General features: G+C 41.2%; 1 protein-coding gene, 3 long non-coding RNA genes and 1 pseudogene across 5 annotated transcripts; 4 read left to right on the top strand and 1 right to left on the bottom strand.

Moving 5' to 3' along the window:
- Nucleotides 1–1,836: 1,836 nt before the first annotated feature.
- Nucleotides 1,837–6,089, bottom strand: LOC148875968 (uncharacterized). Its single transcript, XR_016105408.1, has 2 exons — nucleotides 4,955–6,089; nucleotides 1,837–4,484 (listed from the first exon to the last, which is right to left on the bottom strand). It is a non-coding gene; the product is annotated as an uncharacterized LOC148875968 (long non-coding RNA).
- LOC148875969 (D-amino-acid transaminase, chloroplastic-like) lies at nucleotides 1,929–4,643 on the top strand. Of its 2 annotated transcripts, XM_088965831.1 has the most exons (5): nucleotides 2,450–2,582; nucleotides 2,679–2,752; nucleotides 3,237–3,412; nucleotides 3,598–4,277; nucleotides 4,384–4,643. In XM_088965831.1, exons 1-5 carry the CDS (start codon nucleotides 2,552–2,554, stop codon nucleotides 4,479–4,481), a joined length of 1,059 nt encoding a protein of 352 aa, XP_088821957.1. In that variant the 5' UTR covers nucleotides 2,450–2,551; the 3' UTR covers nucleotides 4,482–4,643. The 2 variants fall into 2 exon arrangements, with proteins under 2 accessions (XP_088821958.1, XP_088821957.1); XM_088965832.1 differs by lacking the exons at nucleotides 2,450–2,582; nucleotides 2,679–2,752 and adding an exon at nucleotides 1,929–2,067.
- On the top strand, nucleotides 5,331–11,433 carry LOC148875970 (uncharacterized). Its single transcript, XR_016105407.1, has 3 exons — nucleotides 5,331–5,466; nucleotides 5,589–5,634; nucleotides 11,299–11,433. It is a non-coding gene; the product is annotated as an uncharacterized LOC148875970 (long non-coding RNA).
- A 95-nt stretch (nucleotides 11,434–11,528) lies between these two features.
- LOC148875971 (uncharacterized) lies at nucleotides 11,529–13,184 on the top strand. Its single transcript, XR_016105406.1, has 4 exons — nucleotides 11,529–11,942; nucleotides 12,041–12,197; nucleotides 12,844–12,957; nucleotides 13,072–13,184. It is a non-coding gene; the product is annotated as an uncharacterized LOC148875971 (long non-coding RNA).
- A 112-nt stretch (nucleotides 13,185–13,296) lies between these two features.
- On the top strand, nucleotides 13,297–14,915 carry LOC148875972 (endo-1,4-beta-xylanase 3 pseudogene; annotated as a pseudogene).
- Nucleotides 14,916–24,694: the final 9,779 nt, after the last annotated feature.

Consider the following 24,694-nt stretch of genomic DNA (forward strand, 5'->3'; position numbering starts at 1 on the left):
TAACTAAAATTTCTCTTTATAACAAAATTTTGGCCCTTACCTAATTCCTGTGCCATCTTCACCCAATCTGGTACAAGGCCTTACTGGAAATATATATAATATATCATCTGTTTCAGCATAAATTATGATGTGATAAGGCAAGTTCGAGTTTCCTTTGTTTCCATTTTAGCTTCATTTGTACTCATGCTAACTTTTAGGCCACATTTGATGATTTTCCTCCAATTTTAGTGCCTTTATTTTTGGTCCTCGGTAGAATAGACCTGGTCATGTTTGGTATATATAAAAAAGAAAAGAAAATACACCCATTTTTGCTTCTCAGATACAAAAATGATCTCCTTGCCTTCCCTTTCAGATCAGATATACGGGATGATGTATGCCTTTATTTCTTGGGAGAATGACGGTTCAGCCCAGGGTCGGAATTTTTAGGCCCAAGGTACAGTTAGGGTGGGTGCCAGCTCAGAATTGATGCTAATTCATGGGTGGGCCTTGGTGTATATAGTGGGGGTATTTGACATTTTGAATGTTTATAGGTCTGCAGTGGAATTCAGAAATCTGCATTGGGCCTGTCTGTACTTTTCTGTTCTTTCTTCTTTTGGATGGACTCATTTTGCATGTTTCTGTAGAAATCATTTTGGTGTCCAATACTGGATAGCCAGGGAAAGGAGGATAACCAAATGAGATGAACACGAAGCATGGGAATGTGGGAGTGGGACAGCAAATCTTGGAGGAATCTAAGGTCCATTTGGTTTAAGGTTGGAATCAGAATCAAAATGCTCTGGAATTGGAATTGGAATTGCCTATTACCCAACCTTTGGTTCAAAAGGGAATTGAAATCGGAATCGATTTTTATAAGATATGCACAACTCTCAAGGAGGATTGGCATTGGATAAAGAGATATGGAGCTTGGGGGTGGGTTAAGTCACTTGTATTTTTCTTTTTTTATTTGGTTGGTTGGAATGGGATTCTCATTTCCAATGGGAGAGTCCAGAATGGCCATTCTGCCAAGAATGATAATCAGAACCATTCTGCCCAATCAAACATTCCAGACCTCTATTCATATCCAAACGAACCCTTATGTGTTGGTTTGTTGGAAAAGTTAAATTTCTTGTAATGTGGCTGGAATCGGAATTTCCTACTAACTTAGGGGGCACTTTACAACATGAATATGTTTTTTGTTTTCATTTGTTTTTAGAATTTCCACATCATCAAAACAACAAAAACATGTTCTTGAGCTCTATTTTTGTTTTGAAAGGAAAAAGTAAGTTGGTTTTGTTTCAAAAAATAATACATTTTTTCGAACTAATAAAATATTGGTTTTTAAAATAAAAACAAAATTTCTGATATATAAATTATATGATTTATGGAATACATGAAAACATGTTTTTAAAACCAGATTTAAGAAACCTTTTTTCAGTTTTAAAAACAAAAAATACACGCAACCCAAAAATATGTTCTTTGTGTTTTTATTTTAAAAAATAATCTATTTCAAATCAGATGGTTTTGATTTGTATTTAGAACCGGCAATTAATCTTCTCTCGTCTTTGCTAACCTAATAAAACACCACCAGTTCCTACCCATATTACAAGAAACAAACTTTTTTCTATTAACCCCAATTAAACATTACACCACGTGTCCTTTCCCATGTTATAAGAAACAAAGGCCCAATTAATGTAGAGAATGTTCTTCCCCTTATCAGAATCAGATTATATGGGTGTGCTGGCACACTGTGGCTCGGCTGTAATAGGATAAGAATAAAAAACCATCAAAACCCATTGTAGTAGAGTTAATCTGTTGTCTAGCCAAACCATTTGCTGATGGACTAGTTAGTCAATAATCTGTATATCTCCGACACGTGGAGGAACACTTGTTTGCATTAGGCCAAACCAAAATTACATTGGCACATTGCGAGCCGATTGACAGGACTGCAACTCTGTAACACAAAAGAAAACCTGATTTACCGTGGTATCCACTTTGCCAATAAGCAACCGGAGAATTTACCAGACTTGTTGCAGATGCGGCAAAGGCATCAATCTTGGCGAGCAGAATTGGTCAATGGAAAGAAAATCGGTGAGTGAGCTTGGTGTGGCCAATCCCAAGTGCCAAATTCTATCAACTGCCTTTGCGGCATTAGTTAATGGAGAATAAATCAGTGTGTGAGTTTGGTCAATCCAGAGTACTTGCATTCTGAATGGAAGTATGGAACATTGAAAGCAAACCCGCTTTTGATTTTCCTATCAAAAGAAACCAAGGAAAAAGTTTGCCAGAGAAAATCGTAATATTGTCGGTCTGGACGTGTCCTTATCCGAATCCCCGAACCAGCCTCTATTCATTTTCGTGCAATTACACCAGCATCTGACTGTTTTATAAGTAACAAGAACAAGACCATTGATTCCAACTTGAAGCGAAACTGTGATCACATTTTTTCGTCCATCTCACTTCCATTTGTTTTCTTCATTCCTTCCCTCTTCGAACTAACAGCATCTTCTCTTGTGGGGTTTCTGAAAAAGCATTTCCTGTTCCTCTAAGCTTTCAAGTTTCATCATTTCCCACCATGGAAATCTCTTCTGTTCAGAATAAAACAGGCAAATTCTGGCTTTTTTTTTCCCCCGCTATTCTGTGATTCAATCCATCAAGAGTAGGATGGTGTCTTAAACTCTTTTGGTTTCTTGTTGCTTTAGATGAGATCAATGGATCCGAGAGTGACGGAAATAGCAGCCGTCTTCGAGTGCCCATTTTCTCCTCGTCGACAGAGGTACCTCCGGTTCTCTTTATTTCATTCTAGGGCCAAGGTGAGCCCTAACCTCCACTGCTGCACGACTAAGCCATAGGCTTGATATGGGCTACACAATCCCATATCCAACATAGAGCTGAGGTGCTAGATCGTAGGACAAGTAATCCTTAATAACTAATGAACCACCATGATTATCAGTACTCAGAAGGTGAGGTTCTGATTGCGTAACAGAGAAATACCATACTGTAGCAGCAGGTGCTTGAAGCTGAGGTTGATCAAACTAATTCATTGATCCTAACTTACCAGATATTAACCTTTTCTATTCATATGTTTTCAACTGGTTCTCTGAAATAATGAAGGGATGAAGAGATCATCCAATCTGTTGAAGTTTTGGAATGGTTGGATCCCTAGGTGTAATTGCTCTTCGAACAGTACTGGGTGAGTATTTAGTCTTTCTCTGCCGTTGGTTAGGCTAACACCCGTTCTCTTCTTGAATTCAATTCAGGTCCTCGAGAAACTGCAAGAAAAATGGAATTCAGGGAAGAAGCAACCATATCGAGCAATGTATTCTAGCATTTTTGGTGGAATTACTCTTGATCCAGCTTTGATGGTTATTCCAATCGATGATCACATGGTTCACAGAGGGCATGGTGTATTCGACACAGCTCGAATTTTTGATGGGTAAGTCCAACATAGTTGATTATGCTTAAACTATAGCTTACAGCCCACAACTACAAACTTGTGCTTCGATTTAAATCCAAAATAATCGAACTTACTAATTGTATCAAGTTACCCAGAAGTTTACTAGCTGTTTCACTTGTTGAATTTCTTGCTTGTTCTCTCTCTCTCTCTCTCTCTCTCTCTAGTTACATATATGACTTGGACCATCATCTGGACCGATTGTTGAGATCAGCATCAAAAGCAAAAATTCCACCCCCCTTCCCTAGATCAACTCTAAGAAGCATTCTTCTGCAATTGACGGCCGTGTCACAGTGCAGAAACGGCTCGTTAAAATATTGGTTGAGTGCAGGACCAGGGGATTTTCTGCTGTCATCTGCAGGCTGCTCAACACCTGGTTTCTATGCAGTAGTCATCGAGGGCGAGGGATCCCCACAGCCACAGAAAGAAGGCGTGAAGGTGATAACATCCACCATACCCATGAAGTCCCCGCTATTCGCCACAATGAAGAATGTGAATTATCTGCCCAACGTCCTTGCCAAAATGGAAGCCGAGGAGAAGGGAGCATTTGCTTCCATCTGGGTCGATGATGAAGGTTGTGTTGCAGAGGGACCAAACATGAACGTGGCTCTCATAACTCAGAAGAAGGAGCTTCTGCTGCCCTCATTCGACAAGGTCCTGGCTGGGTGCACTGCAAAAAGGCTAATGGCCCTGGCACCAAAATTGGTTGGGCAGGGCCTTCTGAAGAGTGTCAACACTGCAGATATACCAGTGGAAGAAGCCAGAAACGCAGCCGAGATGATGTTTGTAGGAAGTGGGCTTCCCATATTACCTATCATCATGTGGGATGAGAAACCCATAGGAGATGGTAAGCAACCAGCGACCATCCCCCCAAAGCTTTTGGCTTCTTGAGCTGCTTGAGCTCCGGGACAATATCTCTTGTTCTGATACAATTTCGGATTTTTATTTTGCAGGAAAGGTTGGCAAATTGACCCTTGCGCTTTCAGATATGCTTTGGGAGGATATGATAGCAGGCCCTGAAACGCAAAGGCTACGAATTGCTTACGTGTAGCAACTGCAAGTTAAAAAGGAAAATGTAAATCACCATTTTTTCTGTACCCACTGAACAGAATTAACTCCGGACTTGATCCAGAGACTATGTTTGTGTATGGTGTGAGAAGGTAGGGTGAAACAAACTGGAATATAATATATATCTGTGTCTTTGTTTTTGTAATTACAAGTAGAAATTGAAATACGTCTTTACATGTGATCTGAGTCGGATAAAACTGTAGAATAGAAGATCTAAAAAATACAATCTAGCATACAAAGAAAGAATAAAGATATTCAGTTTAAGACATATCTTTTTAGCCTAATATGCAATTGGAATTAGGCGTCTATGGAAGGATTAATTGAATCATGGCTGGTAATATGCCAAGGGTAAACCCCCATATCTTGTCGGCATTTACTCTCTTACATTCACCCATGTAAATAGAGATCAATTTATGAGAAATACAACTCAGTTTTCCGATACCGCCCGTACCGTACCTACAACCAAGTGTGCTGATATGTTTTTTTCTGTTGAACTCAAATAGCCGCCGCTGCACCACCATCTCCACCGGTCTTCCCTTTATGGCAATAAAATTCGCCACCACTACTCCCTCTACAGCGATGAAATGTAAGTGAGAAAATAGACTATTCTTCCGCAGCTGCCTCCTATCTCGGATCATTCTTGACCGGTAACAATTGGGGAGGACCTTGTAGATGAACAATGAGGGCTTTTAAAGGTCGAATTCGTAGATCGAATTCTTCCTGAATGGCAATAATTGGGATTTGGGAAAGGCGAAGGCTTCACCCACACCATCTGTGAAATCTTCCATCAATTTCTTTGCTTACCATTTGCGCTGAAGTCTGAAACCTTCCCCGCTTTGCCATCGTTAGGCCCAACACATACGAGAGTCGAGAAAATGGGAGTCCGGATTCAATGGACCCTTCGGGGCTTGCTATTCCGTTAACCTAACAAGTCTGTTAATCGTTGTCAGCCTGGTTCAACTGGTTAGGTAAAAATAAAACCCGAGCCTTATCTTTTTCCCTCTTCGTTTGAACTCTCTTTTCTTAGTTTTATTTTCACCCGAGCCCTAGCTCAAGAGTAAGAGTCCACTCTCACCAGTGGCAATTTCAGCAAGTTCGATGGCGTGGAGTCAGTCGGCAACAAGAATCAACAGACGGTAAGCATCCATTCTCCTCATTTTCCTTCTAAACTTGCTATTCCTCTCCAATCTGATATTCTTCCTTTCAATAGACCACCAGCGACGATTTCTTTGTTTCACTGAACTCCGACAACATGGAATCAACAGACGATAGGTGTAAAGTGGCAGTTGAGTTGGGGGTCTTAATTGTTTTAAGCTCTAACATTGAAAATCTAACCAGTTTCATCTCAACTCTATTTCTTTGACACCAAGATAAAAGGTTTGATAAAAAACGGAGAGAACAAGCTATCATTGGATGGAAATACTTGTTTTGCTAGACAGATTGAACATTTCAAGCTTTTGATCAATCTACGACAACATGAAGATTCATAAACCAGACCTTATTCTTCCCAAGATGTGGGGCATTTTAACTTACACAGGGAAGGCAATAGAACTATATTGTTGTTTCCCGATTCTGAGAGAGAGGGGGAGAGATCCCATCTAAATTACTCCATGGGTGATAAAAGTAAACTCTTTATTTATTCATAATAGAAAATCTCACACAAGGCCTGGGGATCCAAATAAAATGTGAAATACAAAAATAAGAACTCCATTATATCCGATTACTACATCAAATCCCACCATGGAGTGTTTCTTTGCCAAGCAATGCCCACGTGCAAATCGGAAAACCCTCGTGCCTCCGACGATTGGCATCTCTCTTACTTCATTCACGATCGGGTTCCGACCCATCATGCTCAATGACCCTATCATTGTATGGCCAGCTAACAAACGCAAAGGCGCGAGCCATTAGAAGGCTGAACTCGTTCTGCTGCGAAGACATGGCATAGAGATGCAATTGGGTCAGAGCTCGTGATATCGGATAGCTGATGGTAAATCGGCGTGGAGGCCCCAACCCAACTTCCCATTTAGACTTATCACCGGTTTATTCCACGCTGTCGAATCTCGGTAAAATAGAGAAATTGCCACCGGTGGTATGTAGAAAGGAAGAATATCATATTGGAGAGGAATAATAGGTTTGGAAGGAAAATGAGGAGAATGGATGCTACCGCTGGTTGATTCCACACCGTCGGACTCGTTAAAATTGAAAGAATGGTAGGATCCATCTAATGGACGCCATAAAGGTTGCGGAATGGGTGGGCGAATTTCAAAAATTTTCTACCTTCTCCGAACTGGGAATCATATTCCCTAAATTTAGAATACAATATTCAAGGATCCTACTTGAACTATAATCAAACCAGATCTGTACCAAAAGACAAATGTGAGGAATATACTTGATCCGGAGAAGCACTATCTCCCAAAGTTGGTGTTCACGCCCAAAGAATGCTCCAAAATCCATTCCTACTGAATATGACACAGCTGTGGATGGAACAGAACCAGCAGAGTGCGTCCTACACACTCGATCCTTCACAATAACCCTCTGGAAGCACTAAACACTGAATCTATTTCAGTCTTTCTTGCAAGACTGATGTCAAGAACAGATTTCTTGACTTTCTTTTCTGCAAAGATCTAATCTTGCAAAGGAGATGGCGGCGGCAGGAGGAGAACTCTAAAGGTGAAAAGGCTGAACTGCCTTTTTTTTCTTTTTCTACAGTATGAGATCTGATCTCAATTCGCAGGAACCTTTCTTGTGATTTTTCTTGATTCGAAATCTGTTGTATTTCTCTCCTTCTTGGTTAGGTTTTTTTCTCCTTTCTTCTTGATTAAGAAACCTCCTAATTAGGAGTTATCCCAATCCAAATCAGTATTTGGATAGGGGATAATCTTAATCCTATCTGCAGATAAAGTTAGCTTAATCCTGATCTTATCAGGAGGTTACCAGATTCAAATCTAATTTGAATTTGGTCTCCAAGAGTGGATAAGGCTAAAGGCTCAATCCTTTTACTAACATTAATCTCAGATTCGCCCCAAGGATCGGTGATCATATCAGCCCACCTCGAAATGGGCTTCTGGCCCATTAAGTGTTCAGTGTCTAATTACTTTCCAATCTGCTGCCCAGTTGGGCTTCTTTGTATGGCGTGGGACCCAAGCATTGATCTACACACCAGCTACATGGGTTCGGCCCAGCCTTTAATACAAGGCCCATCCGAATTCACTGAAAAACTCAATGAACCCCTTGAGTCCATCATATGGGCCCAATGGGCCCAACACTTACATTAAGTGGTCCCTGGGCCAAGCCATCTTATAAAAACCCAGGGACTGTGGGCAGGTGCAAGATTAGCCCATCAGGTATTATCCTCAATGGTCTTACACTTAACCTCTCAGCCCTTAATGATCAAGCACTGCCCGACAAGAGAGGACCTCTCCCTCGGCCGCAAGGAACAGTGTCGCACTCTCCTCTCACATGGATCCCGGGAATTAAAACCATTTGCAAACAATTTGAAACCGTACATATAAATATAAATATATTAATTTTGCAAAACAAAATTCCAACGATTGAAATCAACTGCCGGCAGTTTGGTTTCCATCAGAGAGAGTGCATTCCCGATCATTACCCTTTGTCCGACAAAATGGCTGATTCTGTCACTATGATCACCCACTCAGATGAATTCTCAAACTGCCCCAACATACCCAGGTTTTGATCCCCGCTAAGGATCTCACTGATTGGCATATCAAAGGCAGCATGATCCAACACCTAGTGAAGTGTCATAATCGAGTCTAGGGGTCAGGTGTAACTTTCCAGTTTTGCCCATCTATCTCCAACGTCTAGAGCAATACTGGAAATCTGGTCCGGTTCAAGGATTCAAGTAATCCCATACTGCATGTGCCTCGGGTCTTACCCTGGTGGCTGAGACAGGCCATCCCAACACTTGGTGGCACACCAGTATCAGCCTTGGCAGGATAAATCTCCCCAGACTTATCCAACGGCTGTGAACATTTAAAACTAACACGAGTCTCTATAAATGTCCAGTTTTAGGGTTTTACACAGAATTAAACCAAACAACATGAATCAAACATGCACTTTATTTATTTCCACTAAATAGAAAAAGTACATCAAATCAGATTGAAGCTAAGGGCATACAAAAACTGTCTAACAAAAATTACCGCCGGTGAGGGTGGCCTCTTGCTCTTGAGCTAGGGCTTGGGTGGAAAATGAAACCGGGGAAAGAGAGTTCAAACGAATGAAAAAGATAGGGCTCGGGTTTTGTTTTTACCTAACCGATTGAACCTTTATTATATATATATAAACGTTAAAAAAGAAAAAAAAAATGAAAATGAAAAATAAGTAATGAGTTCGAAAATCTCAAAATCAAGCTCTTTCGAACCTCCTTACCAGTTACCTCTCAAAACCCAAACCCTCTGTCACTCCCTTCACTGTCGCCAAATGCCAGCCGAGCAACCATCATCGGTTCATCACCAGTCACCGCCCCTCATCGTCCGAACAACCACCATCCTTTCGTCGAATGTCGTCGTCTTTCATCTCATCTTTCCCCTTACCTTTATCTCTCTTCTCTTAGAATCTCAATGAGATAATGACTCGCTGCCCGAGCAACCACCATCATCAACAGTAGCGTCAGTGATAGCGGTCGAGCACCAGTCACCGGCCATAGCTCAAGCTCAACGTCGTCTCCTTGGTCCATTCGCCACTACTCAAGCTCAAGCAAACCTTAGACTTCAACTGTCCAGCGTCATCGGCCTTTTGCTACAACCCACAACTGCCACCGGGAACCCATGCCATTACATACTCACACTTGCCCACCACCGGGAACCCATGCCTACCGTCGTCCCCTGCCTCTTTTCTCAAGGTAATTTGATTACAGCCTTACAGATTGGTTCCTATGCTAAATTTTTTAGATTGTTCAACTATTTTTCTAATGAGATAGTGATTTAGATTTTTTAGCTCTTTTCCTATGCTAAAATTTTCAAATCACAAATTTTTGATAGTGGTTTAGATAATGATTTATTGTTTTTTTTTGGTTTTTGGTTTTGAGCTAAAATTTTCAAATTAAATAAGATAGAATAGATTACAAATTTAGGAATTGGTTTATTCATTTTCCTATTCAAATGAGATAGAATAGATTACAGATTTTTGAATTCTAATAATGTTTTTAGATAATAATTTATTGGTTTATTGGTTTATTGGTTTCTAGTTATGACTTATGAGCTATATTTTTCAGCTTAAATGAGATAGAATAAATAGAATAGATTATAAATTTAGGAATTGGTTTATTCATGTAGATAGTGATTATGTTGCAAATTTTTTTTGTCCCAATTCCTAAATGATATTGTGAATATTTATTACTTCTCATTTTTAGTAATTTTATTTTATGATTATCCATTTACCTTGCTAGTTTTAAACTTCTGATATTTTTTAAACTTTATTTTGTGTAATTTTTATTTAGGTTCCATTTTTACTTTTGAAGAAAATATTAAATGTTTGAATTGGTTAATCCTTCTCAATCTAGCACTAGACCTAAATGCCAATAGTGAAAATGGTGAAATGTGAATAGTCCTAGTGCTGCATTGCCTCCATTGGTCCCTAGAAAAAGAAAAAGAACATATGAAGTATGGAACCATTTTCACATAATTCTTAATGCAAAAAATGAGGAAAGAGTTGTTTGCAATTATTGTAAACAAGATGTTAATGCAACAAGCACTAGTGGGATCACTCATCTAGCTAATTGTGTCTCAAGATGTCCACTAAGATTACCAAAAGGACAAAGAGAAATTGGACAACAAATGTTGACAATTTCTACAAATGTAAGTGAGTCAACCCACAGATTAGAGGGATAGGAATATGATCTCATAAAGAGTAGATATGACTTTACAAGATATCTAATCAAACATAACCGACCATTTAGCATGGCAAAGCACGACTTCTTGAGATTTGGGTTATTGGTCTTAATCCCATGTTTAAAATGGTTTCATGTAACACAATTAGGAATGATTGCATGAAAACCTATGAGGATGAGAAAGAGAAGCTTTATTGCATTCTTGATAGGCTTGATTCCCAGGTTAGTCTCACTACTAATATATGGCAGGGCACAATATTGAATATTGTTGTTTAACTACACATTACATTGATGATAAGTGGCAATTGAGAAAGAAGATTATAGGTTTTCGAGCTATTAGAGAGAAGCATGATGTTGTAAACCTTACTAGAGTCATCAAAGATCTTATTTTGCATTGGAACCTTGATATTTAAGTGATGACTTTCATTGTTGATAATGCTTCTGTGAATGATGTTGTAATTAGAAACATGAAGAAGTGGCTTTCTGGGTAGGGTAAACTTCTTTTGTCAGAGGAATTGTTTCATGTGCGTTGCACAGCACATGTTTTAAACCTCATTATGCAAGATGGGTTGGATGTTGTTAGGCAATTGATGGGAAAAATTAGAGAATCAGTCAAATATTTACAAGTTTCAAGCCAAAGAAATCTGAAATTTGAAATGGCAAAAAGTCAATTAAAGATTCGTAGTAAAAAGGAGTTGGTTTTAGATTGCCCCACAAGATGGATACATCCTATGATATACTCAAAACAACACTTAATATAGGGCTACATTTGCTGGATTGGAACAAATTGATAAAGAATATAATCTTAATCCATCTTTTGAGGAGTGGGATATTAGTCAAATTGTTTGTAAATGTTTGGAATATTTTTATGAGGCAATTAATGCATTTTCAAGGACTACATATCCAACATCCAACTTGTTTTTTTCCTGATATTTGTGAGATTCGTGTGCAGATTGATGAATGGCTATTGAGCAAGTATGATTATATTCAAGCAATGGTTAGGAAAATTCAATAAATATTGGGATGAGGTTAATTTACCTTTGGCAGTAGCAGTGGTTCTTACTCCAAGATACAAGTTGGCATTTATGAGGTATAATTTGCATAGAGTTTATAGTTATGTGGGAGAAGATAAAGTAGCAAAAGTGTGTGAATGCAAATTATGATACATCATCCACTCTTAATGAAGAGAGTACTCCCTTGAATCATTCATAACAAGTTCAGTTTTGGGTGTGATGCAAGAGAGTAAGAAAAAGTATCTCAAAGGCTTTCAAAAATCATGCACAAGTGATGAAACAACATCGATGTTCTATTACAAAAAATTAGAATTGGACCAATACTTGGAGGAGTCATTGATTCCAGAAATGCCAAATTTTAATGTGCTAAATTTGTGGTCAATTAATCATTCTAAGTTCAAAATTCTCTCAAAAATGGCTCGTGATGTCCTAGCAATTCAAGCAACCATTGTAGCATCAAAGTCAGCATTTAGTACAGGTGGTAGAGTGTTGGATCCTTATAAGTGTTCATTGCTTCCAGAAATAGTGGAGGCTTTGGTTTGTGCACAATATTGGATTGAAGCACCTAAACCAAAAACTCCATGTAAGTAACTATATTCATATATATTTTTGGTATTAAGCTTATAATTTTTTTAAATGAGTGTATTAATCATATTCTATGTTTCTCTTTGCATGTTTTAGTTTCTTTTGATGAAACACTTGCTTCTTCTATGTGTCCTATTGGTAAATCTATTGAAACTCCGATGACTCCATCCTCAACTCCAAGTGGAAGTGAAAGTGCAAGCACAAATGTTGATGGAAATGGTGCTCATGCAAGTGGTGCATCCAATTAGCATATGTAAGATTGAAAATAATTTTCATTCTTTTAAATATTTATGAATTGTGATTAATGTTTCCCAAGAATTAGACTAACATGTGGTTTTATACTTTTCTTGTTGTTTTTGTTTTGTTTTGTTTTGTTTTGTTTTGTTTTGTTTTGTTTTTTTTTTCTAGGCTTAAACTTTGGTCATTTGCATGAGGGATAGTTTGGAGCCTTAAATAAGTTAATTGGTCATTTGCATGAAGGATAGCTCATTAGCCTTGAAGAAGTTAATTGGAGCCTTGAACTATCTTTTATAGTTTTTTTATAATGGTTGTATGGATAAATTGGTTATTCTAAACTATTTGGGACTGATTTTGATATATGCTAGTTAGCTTTTTTTTCTTCTTTTTGGTTTTGTTGAGTTGACACTTAGTGTGACTATGTGAGTTTTTAGTTTTGGTACTTTGATGAATATGGTTTAGACTATAATCTAAAGCAATCAAGTAACTTATGTTTTTCCTTCTCTTTAATTGATTATGGTTGTTAAAGTATTGAATAGTTCATGCTTTGATTAATAAGGGAAGCAATGAACAGGTAATACTTGAGTTTTGACATCTTTATGTTTATTTTTTCAAAGTATAGTTTCAAAGGAATTTTACTAATTAGGTTATAATTTTTGCAGGCTTTTGATTTGAAGTTGAGAGAAAACAAGTGAGAATCCAATCCAAATGCAGCCTTAGGTGATGGGCAAGTGAGGGAATGGGCTAGTTTTGTCAACCTTCCTACGGGCAAACAAGTGAGAATCCAATCCAGTCCAAATGCACACTTTCTCTTGATGAACTTCTGACACATGATGCTATGAAAACCAAATTAGTAATTATATTTACTTAACAAACTTCCTATGGGCTAGTTTTGCACAAGCACAAACACAATATGTCTATATTGTTCTGCCAGATCCGGAAAGCTCCCGAAGGCTCACCCAAGAAATTCAAAGCTCAAAAGCAGTTCCTGGATATGATGTCCCACAGGATGCACATAGACCACAGTATGATGCTCATTGGGAAGCTTTTGTTTGGATATGAGAAAGGTCCTAAAGTGCTGAAGACTGTTCGCCCTGCAGGGTAGCCTCTGGTAGATGACTGGGATTGCCTCAAGAGTTAAGACTATGGTAAGAAGACGATGCCTAGGGATGTATACTAGTGGAGCTGATTATGTTGATTTCAGTTTAAAGGCTTGTAATTAAAATGATGACTCAAGGTACAGTTTCTTCTCTAAAATGATGTATGTACTCTCCACCGTGCAGGTGAGAAGATGATTACATGGTACCAACAGTAGAGGAGGAGAGCATTGTTAGCTGCTGCCTCATAATGATATATTGGTGGCAGCCTTCAATATACATGTACATATTTTAGTATTGGAAACTCTTTTCCCTAAAATTCTCTTCTCATGTTAACCATTTGACTATGTTACCCTTTCTGTCCTGTAGATACGCAAGGGAGATGCCATCCTAAAATTTGCAGGATCTGATGCTAGTAATTTGTTTGGCACATTTGTGAAAGACGGGCACAAAACAGTTTCCCATTTGGCTCATGTATCAACAGAACAAATATAGACAATGAAGATTTTGTTGATTTCTTTGTTAAGAATTTCAACTGGGTTGTCTTTGGAAATGAGTTGAAATGGCCATGGACAGAAACACAACAAGGCAACTTTAACTATGAAGACGCTGACGAGATGTTGGACTTGTGTAAGAGCCACAACATAGAGATCAGTGATCATTGTAACTTCTGGGTAGTGGAATATACCATCCAGTCATGGATCCGCTCATTGAACAAAAATGACCTGATGACAGTGGTTCAGAATCGTCTTAATGGTCTTCTCACACAGTATAAGGGCAAGTTTAGGCACTATGATGTAAACAACGAAATGCTGCATGGTTCTTTCTACCAAGATAGACTGGGAAAAGATACCAGAGCATACATGTTCAAGATAGCCCATCAACTGGACACATGTCATATTATTTGTGAATGATTATCATGCTGAGGATGGAGATGACACTAGGTCGTCTCCAGAGAAGTACATTGAACATATCCTTGACCTGCAAGAACAAGGTGCACCTGCTGGAGGTATAGGAATACAAGGACATATAGATAGTCCAGTTGGGGATGTCTCCTCAATAAACGAGCATGTTCTAGCTGCAGGTCATGCTCCGGGAAGCCTTTGCTCACCCTTCAGTGGAAGGCATCATGCTGGGAGCTCTTAAGAATGAGTGGTTGATGCAGAAGGTAGTATTAATGAAGTTGGAAAGAGATATCTTTCTCTTAAGAATGAGTGGTTGACTCATGCTAATCACGGTCACATTGATGATAAAGGAGAGTTCAAATTTAGAGGCTTCCATGGGGCATACGAAATTGAAGTTGTAACGCTTACCAAGAAAATATCAAAGACGTTTGTGGTGGAAAGGCTGAGTCACCTCTGGTGATCACCATAAACTATAGTTCCTTGAGCCCGAATAAGTGGTCCATTTATATTGTATTCTCTGTTAATGGTTTTCTCATTGGAATTGGAATTGTCTGTATACCTCTCCTCCTATTCCTCCTGGTTAGTGGTTATAGACTTATGGTTATTCCATTCTATTCCTTACTTAGAGGCATTATATATAAATGTACATAAATCTGTGTATAAATGGAATTACATATGTTTATATGTAATGAAATGTCATGGTTTTTGCTTTAAACCACAGTTCAAAATGTATACACTGTGTCTATTGATATCTGCTTCTAATTGAATTCGAATTGAATTGGATTCAAATATATTCAAATTCATATTCGAAAAGTCAATCGGTCGAATTCGAATCGAATCAAATATTCAATTTAATAATCGAAATTGAATTCGAATCAATATATTTCATATCCATCGGATATCGAGTCGAATTCAGATATTGGTATTTATAATCAGTTTCAAATTCGAATCTAAATTGGTTCAACTCAAATTCAATCTATTTACAGGCCTAACTGTGGGCCTCTATTTTATGGTTGAACAGCCTTATCCATGAGTTCGAATTTGCTGACCACAATACATTATTGGCAATGTTCACACAGTTGCATATCATTAACATCTCTTGAACTTCATATTGCCTATTCGGATCTACTACCACAATATATTGCGAACCACGACCACCCAACCATACATTGGTAATCTCTTGTATATTATATTGCTGATATTCTCAATGTACGGTTGGATGGATGTGGTTAGCAGATCCGGGCTCCCAATATGCAACCGTGTAAATGTGTAAGCAATGTATTGTGGTTAGTAGATCCGGACACGGAGAGAATTAGGATTTGTTCTTCATAGAGTGTGCCTCACACCGACCTCATTGCCACATCCCACCCTGTATTGGGAGCTCTCCCTATGAATAATAAATACAAGTATAAGAAATGTTCCCAAAGTGCGGCCAAGACATGCTGTGAGGTCGGTGTGAGGCATGCTCTGTAAGGAGAAAATCCGACTTCACTGGAGATTGGATTTGCTCCTCGCAGAGAACACCTGACACCTAGGGGTGTCAACAGTTCAGTTAACCAAATCATAGGCATTTTTTTTTCAAACCGAATCAGTTTTTCTGTTTCTCTGTACTGAAATCGAATCGATACCACCGATTAACGAGTTTATCGAGTTTGGTTTTTGACCGATTCGATTCTTTGATTTTTTATATTTATAATATATATTATATAAATGTATATGTAGAATAGTATATTATAAATAATAAATGATATATAGTATATTATAAATATTAAAAAATATATATAATATATACAATATATTTATAAATAGATAATTATAAATATAATATATGTATATATTTATATACAATGCATATATTTATATATAATATATAGATAATATGTGACATATATTAAAATATATATAATATACATATAAATATATATATTGGTTGGTTCGGTTAATCACTGGTTTTTTTAGGTTAATCAAAAACCAAATCAGTCCTTCAAGTTTTCAAAAATACCAAACCAAAAGTTAACTGGATTTTCCAGTTCGATTCGGCTTTTCAGTTTTTTATGGACACCCTTACTCACACCAACCTCATAGTGCACCGCAGCCATTCATTGAGAATATCTCCCAGACTTGATGTTATCATTAATGCACAATTGTAGTGCACTGTAATGTTGGTGTAAGGCACACTTTGTGAGGAATAAATCCAAATTCATTTTCTTCCTCCTTTTTTATCTCTTTTTATGATTTTTTAAAACAAAATTCGTTTTATAATTTGGTAACAAGTAAAAAATAATAATTTATTAATATTTTAAAATAAAGTATGAGATAAAATGAAACTATGTGCTATTTATCTATTTAAAAAATTAAGTTGTAATAAAAATTTTAAGAGAAGAACTAATACCAATTCTATCATTTAGTTGCTCTATTTAATTAGGGATGCCAATTTCTACCCTATCTGGTGGGTACCCGTCCCTACCCTCCCTGACAGGGTGGGCTTTTTTATTTGAAGAATGGGTTTTGGGGTGAGGGTGGGTTTTGGGATTCTACACCCCATACAAGTATAGATAAGATACAATATTAGGTTAAATCCGATCCGCATATTGATGGAAATCATATAAACTTTATGTACTAGGTCTTGAATTCAATAATATTTTAAATTTTGCATGAAGAATAATTGATAGTTTATGTATTTTTTACATGCCTTAATCAAATAATTGGAAATTTTGTTGTTTATTTGTATTATTTTTCTTATTTATTACTTATATATGACAAGAAATAAAAGGAAATTAGATGCAGGTTCTAAACCCAACCCGCCCCTACCCTTGAATGTGGGTAAGGTAGGGTCGAGGAGGCTTTTGCATTTTTATGTGTAGGTAGGGCTTGGATTCTCAAATCCAACCCACTATGGGTTTTGGGGTGGGTACGGGTTGAGAGGCCAAGAATTTACAATAACCCTCTCAAAACTTGCCTTGTTGCCATCCCTATATTTAATGCTTATTTGTTTACAATAAATCTAAATTGGTAGCAAATTTTGCAACTAGTTCGTTTTGTATTCATTTGTTATTATCTATGATTTAAACTCCAACTTGATGCAAAACTTTCAATTTTGTCTCATTTGTATTCATTGGCATGACAATCTTAACATCTACCAAACCGATTCAATATTTTATGGTTCCATCCATGTTCTAAACCCATACCAACTTCACAATCACTTAGCAAATCTCTACTGAAACATATTCAACATTTTATGGGGCCATATTCTAAATCCAGACCTAGGGTTGCAAGTTGAGTGGATTGAGCTGGGTTTAAGCTCAATCAAAGCCCATCCTAAGAATTGGGTCTAAGGCATGAGGCCAAAATCAAGACTGATTTGTTCAATCTAGGCCCAATCCACGATGCATTCAAGATGGATTTGGATAGATTAATCAATTCATACTAAAATTTAAAATAAAGGTATGTATGTATGTATGGATGTATGCATATTCCGGGTTGGGCTCATGTTAATTAATATAAGGTCAAATTGGCCTTGGTATGCATAAAATTTACATTCAAGCCCATACTAAAAAATAAAAAGGCTCACGCTTTTAGGCCTAGGTCCAACCAAGGTATGAAAATCTAGCCCGTGTAAAATTATCAGCTAGACCGATACTTTTTTTTGGTAAAGAAAAGCAAATTTTATTCACAAAAAAAAAAAAAAAAGAGAAGCAACTACAGCCAACAGTAAGTAGCCCCTCTTGCATCTTGGTCAATAAGGCAAGAGAGGGCCTCAGGAAATTCATTCGACTCTAAGAAAACCTCATTTACATCCAAAATTAACTTTGACAAAAAATCAACCACCCTATTAGTCTCTCTATATACATGAGTAAAGGTAAAAGACTCAAAATGGATTCAAATATTCATGATCTCCATGGGAGTAGACACATGCCCATTCAAGTTGTTTACAGCAATCAGAGAGTCAGACTGGATAATAATCCTTTGAAAACCCCTTCTCTCGCATTCAATGAGAGCTCATCTTATGGCTTCTAACTCTTGGGTAAGAATCGGCACTGGGGGGTACTAGCTATGAGGGCACCGATGGGGAGTCACCATATGATCCCTTAAATTGAATCCAAAGCCACCATGTTCCTCCAACAAGGATCCATCAGTGTTAACACAAATGACCCCCAAAGCGGGAGGTTCCCACAGAAGTCATAAGCCCTCAGGATTAGAAAAGGAGGCTTGGATCTCCCAATTTCTGATAAATTCACAAGCACTAGTCAAGTCTTCAACATCCAACTTTTCTGACTCGATCCAACCCAGCACATCAGAAACAACCCATTGTTGAGTAACGTTGGGGGTGATAATCATTTCAGAAAACTCTCTAGTTCCTCTCTGACCAGTCATTGCATTCCAAGCCAAACAAAAAAATCATCAAAGAATGCTGTTCTCCCTCAAGTGAGCACGACTCCATTCAACAAGGTGATCCCAGGATAAGATATTGGACCACATTAATCCACAACGACCTAGAACTAACCACCAAAAAGTTACAAAGAGCAAAAATATGGTCATGAGATTCAAGCTCACGTTTGCACAGGACACATTTTGCATTGCTGATAACAATCCCGTGCCTAGATAGCAGATCTTTAGTAGATAGAGCTTTTTGGAAAGCAAGCCAAGAAATGAAGGAGTGGCGAGGGATATTTCCATGAAACCAAACTAGGATAGAATGGGTCCTATCAGGGCTACTAACGCGAATACAATTCCAAGCCAACTTTACTATGAATTTATCGTTTGATTTAGGGTCCAAACAACTAAGTCCTGGGGGCTTTTACGATTTTAACTTGGTGAAGCTCGTACCATAATTCCCGAAGAATGGGTATTTGGGAATCTAGAGGAATCCATTGGCAGTTACTAACAAAGGAATTCACCTTGGCCACTTGAGAGGTTCGAACAATGCCACTTTGGATTACTTCAGGGGTTTGGGAGATCAGCCCCCTCCCATGCCAAGGGTCGAGCCAAAGGAGGGTGTGACGACCATTGGCAATCAGATGAGTAACAAAAGGTAATGCAAGGTCCCGCTAGCTAGCCTCCAGACTTGGCACAACAGGAGTGCTGAATTCCAGTCCTTCACTCTTTGGAGGCCCAAACCTCCCTTCATCTTAGGGGAATACCACATGGCCCAACTAACATTGTAGATGCCCCTATTCCCATTGCCAATCCACAAGAATCTTGAGCGTAACTTCTCAATCAAACCCACTATACTCTGTGGCAAGAGAGCAATGCTACACAAGTATAATAGCAGACCATATAACACAGACTTAATAAGCTTGACCCTCTCTGCATAGGATAAAGATGAACTCTTCCAAGATTTAACTTTGCTCTCATTTACCTTGACAAGGGGACCACAATCTACATGAGATAACCAAGTGCTAGAAAGGGGGAACCCCAAATATCGGACTGGGAGAGAGTCCATTCCTATGTTCAAGACTGAACATATCTAATTTTGCAAATCAAATCCACTATACTCTACGGCAAGAGAGCAAAGCTGCACAAGTATACTAGCAGACCATATAACACAAACTTAATAAGTTTGACCCTCCCTGCATAGGATAAAGATGAACTCTTCCAAGGTCTAACTTTGCTCTCGATTACCTTGACAAGGGGAGCACAATCTGCATGAGATAATCGAGTGAGAGAAAGGGGGAACCCAAAACATCAGACTGGGAGAGAGTCCATTCCTATGTTCAAGACTGAGCATATCTTGTGGGGTAGGAGGATGTTGTCAAATATCAATCTCCCTTTAATGAAGGTTGATTGAGATTCCGACACCACTTCCTCAATCACTGCATCTCCTCCCTAACCACTAGCCACTAGCCAAGCAAAGTGGGAAAAAATGGGCATTGAACCTGTCAGAGCTGGGGCTTTTTATCCCCATTCATATTAAAAATTACATGTTACCTCCTCTCTCGGTACAGGGCGTCCTAGCACTCGTATGCAATCAGCCGAAATCCTAGCTTTTATGTGAAATTGACTGTCAAGGCCATCCAAGTCTACCGGCCTGTTTAACAAATTAGAAAAGAACCGATGCAACGACCTTAGTTTCCCTATCATCAGTAATAAAATTCTCTTGGTGCTCATCCCAAATTGAAGCAATTTGATTCATGTGCCTTCTAGAACAAACGGAAGAAGAAGCTAGTATTTGAGTTGCCTTCTTTGAGCCAAGAGATTCTGGACTTTTGTCGCAAGAGTGATTCCTCACGCGCTGCAGCTTTGCGATAAACTGATCCGACTAGGCGAGTGTCTTGCACCGCAAAGGGGGAGCTAGGCTCTTCAACAAGTTTAGATTGAGCATGGCGCAACACTATCTAGGCCTGAGAATTTGACTTTGATAGGTTGTTGAAGTTGGTGGAACTCCATTTGATGTAACCGTTTCTGGTCACGTACCATTTTTTGTGATGTATAATTTTTTTTGGCTAAGTACCTCGTTATTTGACCCGGAAGTGACGTGCCTTGGTGATGAACTACTTGGTGGCGAACTCCCTAGTGGAGAACTGCTTGGTGGCGAGCTCCCTAGTGGAGAGCTACTTGGTGACGAACTGCTTGGTGGCGAACTGCCTGGTTGTTACGGTTCAAAGCAGGCTTAGCCTTGCCTACGCTTGGCAGGCTTACGTTAGGGACATGCCCGTCATTTTCGCCTGTAAGACTTTTGGGAGAACTGATGTCATCTTCAGGCAGACCACCGAAAGCTTAACGTACTCCTTGAGGAGGGGTGGTCGACCTCCTTGGGTGCCTAGCCTTGGCACTCCTAGACCATCATCCCCTTGCGGGGTGGCCCTAGTTAACGGCTAGCATGGCTACCAGGGTTCCTCATGGGCGCACACTAGCTCATGGGGACAGTGTTGGACCGGCACTGCGCTGCCGACACTCAAGGGAGGCTTGGCACGCGGGCCTGGCTCAAGCACGTCCCTACACCTCGCCAGCCCCTTGCCCAAACTGATTGAGCTATACCGTTGCCCCTAGCGCACGGGTGGGTTCCGGCCCAAGCGGTTGCCTATCATCATGGCACACAGGTGCCTGTCATCATCGGCATACAGGAGACCCTACACATCGGTGCCAAGTCACCTCATCGGCGCATGGTCGCCTTCCATGATGGTTGTCCCCCTTTAGCACGTAAGCGGCGCCTCCCATGGACCGGTCTGAGCCAGAAGAGTGCCCCGGCCATTGGACTTGAGGTCATGATCCAGTGCTACTGACTTTGGTGGAGCCATCCCATCGGGCAACTCCTAGCCTCTAAGCGCACAAAGGCTTGTCCTGGCCTGCCTTGGCCAGGACGCCGCACGGGTTTCTTCCGCTGTAGAATTACCCCTGTGACAGTTGGTATCAGAGCAAGTTGGCCAGTTGCAGCCGCAATTGGTTTTCAGCAGATTAGCCCAGAGCCAGTTGAAGCGGTCATTTCGACAAGCAGCATTTGGTGGGGTGCGGTCCCTAGTCACCTCCACCCAGGATCGAGCATAATTCAGATCAGGCCTGGCAAGAGGCCATTTCATAGTTTGTGGCCCCATTCCAATGACACTAAAACAACTTCCCTTGCGGTTGCAGACGCTTTGGTTGTTGTCCTCATGCGGTGGCAGACGCGTGAGCCTTGATAGGAATGTGGGTACACTGCCTGAGCAGATTGTTAATCAGGCCTATCAAGAGGCCATTCAATGTTCGCGTTCCCATTCCAATGACCCTAAAACAGCTTCCTTTGCGGGGGCAGACGCATTGGTGGTTGTCCTCATGCGGGGGCAGACGCGTGGGCCTTGTTAGGAATGTGGTTACACTAGCCGTTGGAGCATGGCGGCCCTACACCGGCAAAGTATCAGGTGGACATGCTCAGCTTTCAGGTTGAACACTTGCAGCAGCAGAAGCTTATCACAAGGCGAGTGCATGTTCGGCAACTCATGGGTAAAAGTTGCCACACTCGCGTTCGAAGCGGTCAAGTCTCCTTGAGGCAGCAGCAGTGGGGCCCCCTCGAAGTGAAGATGTAGCCCGAGTCGGCGAGGCGAAGCGTAGTTTCGAGGGCCCAGGAGAGCATAAGCCATGGCTAGGTTTGAGTAACCCGCACAGGGCGAGGTGAAGTCTGTAGGCCAGCATGGTGAAAGGGTACCCAAGTCATCGCCAACATGAGGAGTAGACCTATCAACGTGTTCGGTAGCATCACTGAAAAGCTACCAAGAAGACGGTTGAGCCTTGAGGTAAGATGATACATGGGGCAGACCTCCGTGAAGCACCACACACATTTCTTCGAGGGCCCTTCTTTCACAATTCAACGGCATAGCCATTGCACGGTTTGAGTAACCTCGACACTGGGGTGAAGTCCAGGCAGGCCGGCATGGTGAAATGGTTCCGTCCCCATAAATGGACACCAATATAGGCAAGACCCGGGCTAGCCAGACGAGCCCTGGAACTGGCAAGGAAGTGGATGGCGCGGGACACAGACGCCCATTCACGAGGAAGACCCATTGTCGAGGACGACAATGGATTGAGTGGGGGAGCCTGTTACGGTTCAAAGCAGGCTTAGCCTTGCCTACGCTTGGCAGGCTTACGTTAGGGACATGCCCGTCATTTTCGCCTGTAAGACTTTTGGGAGAACTGATGTCATCTTCAGGCAGACCACCGAAAGCTTAACGTACTCCTTGAGGAGGGGTGGTCGACCTCCTTGGGTGCCTAGCCTTGGCACTCCTAGACCATCATCCCCTTGCGGGGCGGCCCTAGTTAACGGCTAGCATGGCTACCAGGGTTCCTCATGGGCGCACACTAGCTCATGGGGACAGTGTTGGACCGGCACTGCGCTGCCGACACTCAAGGGAGGCTTGGCACGCGGGCCTGGCTCAAGCACGTCCCTACACCTCGCCAGCCCCTTGCCCAAGCTGATTGAGCTATCCCGTTGCCCCTAGCGCACGGGTGGGTTCCGGCCCAAGCGGTTGCCTATCATCATGGCACACAGGTGCCTGTCATCATCGGCATACAGGAGACCCTACACATCGGTGCCAAGTCACCTCATCGGCGCATGGTCGCCTTCCATGATGGTTGTCCCCCTTTAGCACGTAAGCGGCGCCTCCCATGCCGGTCTGAGCCAGAAGAGTGCCCCGGCCATTGGACTTGAGATCATGATCCAGTGCTACTGACTTTGGTGGAGCCATCCCATCGGGCAACTCCTAGCCTCTAAGCGCACAAAGGCTTGTCCTGGCCTGCCTTGGCCAGGACGCCGCACGGGTTTCTTCCGCTGTAGAATTACCCCCGTGACATGGTGGCAAGCTCCCTGGTGGCGAACTGCTTGGTGGCAAGCTCCCTGGTGGCGAACTCCCTAGTGGACTCGTCATTTGACCTGCTCCTAGGTGGCCTGCAACTCAGAGGATGGTGGAGCTCCCTGGTGCAGCGCAACCCGACTACCCTCTACGTGAGGTGATTTCCTCTCCTTTGTAGGCAGTAGGAGCTGAGGAACCTACGAAAACTGAATCAGAGGACCCGGGGGTATTTTCCCAGCAGGGACTCTCCGATGCCTAAGTTAGCATTCTGATTACAGAGAACTTGGAGAGAAATGAGAGAGCTAGAGAGCAAGGGTTACCATCCTTTTCTCCCTTCCCCTTGGCTTTGGGGGTCGGAGTTCGTATATAGTGGTGTCATCGTGGGTTAGGTGGGTGAAAAGCCTTCAAACGGTAAGACTCGTCATATCCCACCAGAACCAGGGTATGGTGGTGAACTCCTCGAGGTTGTCAGGCTAGCGCTTGTGTTAGGCGGCCAGGTCGGTGCCTGGGCCAAGTTGTTAGGTCAACGCTTGTGTCAGTCGGCGGGTCGATGTCTGGGCCAGGTTGTCAGGTCGGCGCCTATGTCAGTCGATGGGTCAGTGTCTGGGCCAGGTTGTCAGGCAGGAGATCGTCCTGCGATACGCCAAACTACTCTTCTGTACTGAGCTACCCTATAAGTGGCGAGCTGCCCGGGGGAGCTATGCCAAGCTGCTTGTGGCGAGCTTTGCCAAGCTACCTAGCTCCTTGGTGGCGAGGTCCTTGGAGAGCTGCCTAGCTCCTTGGCGAGCTCTTTGGTGAGCTACCGAGCTCCTTGGCGAGCTCCTTGGTGAGCTACCGAGCTCACGGGGTATGCCGTTATCGTTCATCGGTGGGCGTCTAATGGGTTGCTAGGTCGGCCAAGTCGGATCATGTGCTAGGCTGATCCGGCCAGGTCGCGCAAACCGCGCGCAGGCCGCGCCAGCCCGGGTGGGACACCAACTTGGTAAGTTGTTGTTTGGGTGTTTGCCTAGTTGTCACGAGGTGCCACATGTTGCAATTTCACTAGAGGGCCAAATCTGCCCTTATCACCATTATTTCAGAGTTGCTTTGACTCAATTGAGTTTTTGCATCACAACAAACACTTGAAAGAATTTTTTATGATCAGTTAAGAAATTACAAAAATAAAATGGTCATTTACATGTCGCCACTCGAAAAAGGAAGAAACAATTATCAATGAGTGATCCGGTACGCCTAAATGGAGGAACCAAGCCA

This window comes from Nelumbo lutea, chromosome 1 (genome assembly GCF_056320005.1).
Source record: "Nelumbo lutea isolate HS-2025 chromosome 1, American lotus-T2T, whole genome shotgun sequence".
In the NCBI taxonomy this organism is placed as follows: Eukaryota; Viridiplantae; Streptophyta; class Magnoliopsida; order Proteales; family Nelumbonaceae; genus Nelumbo; species Nelumbo lutea.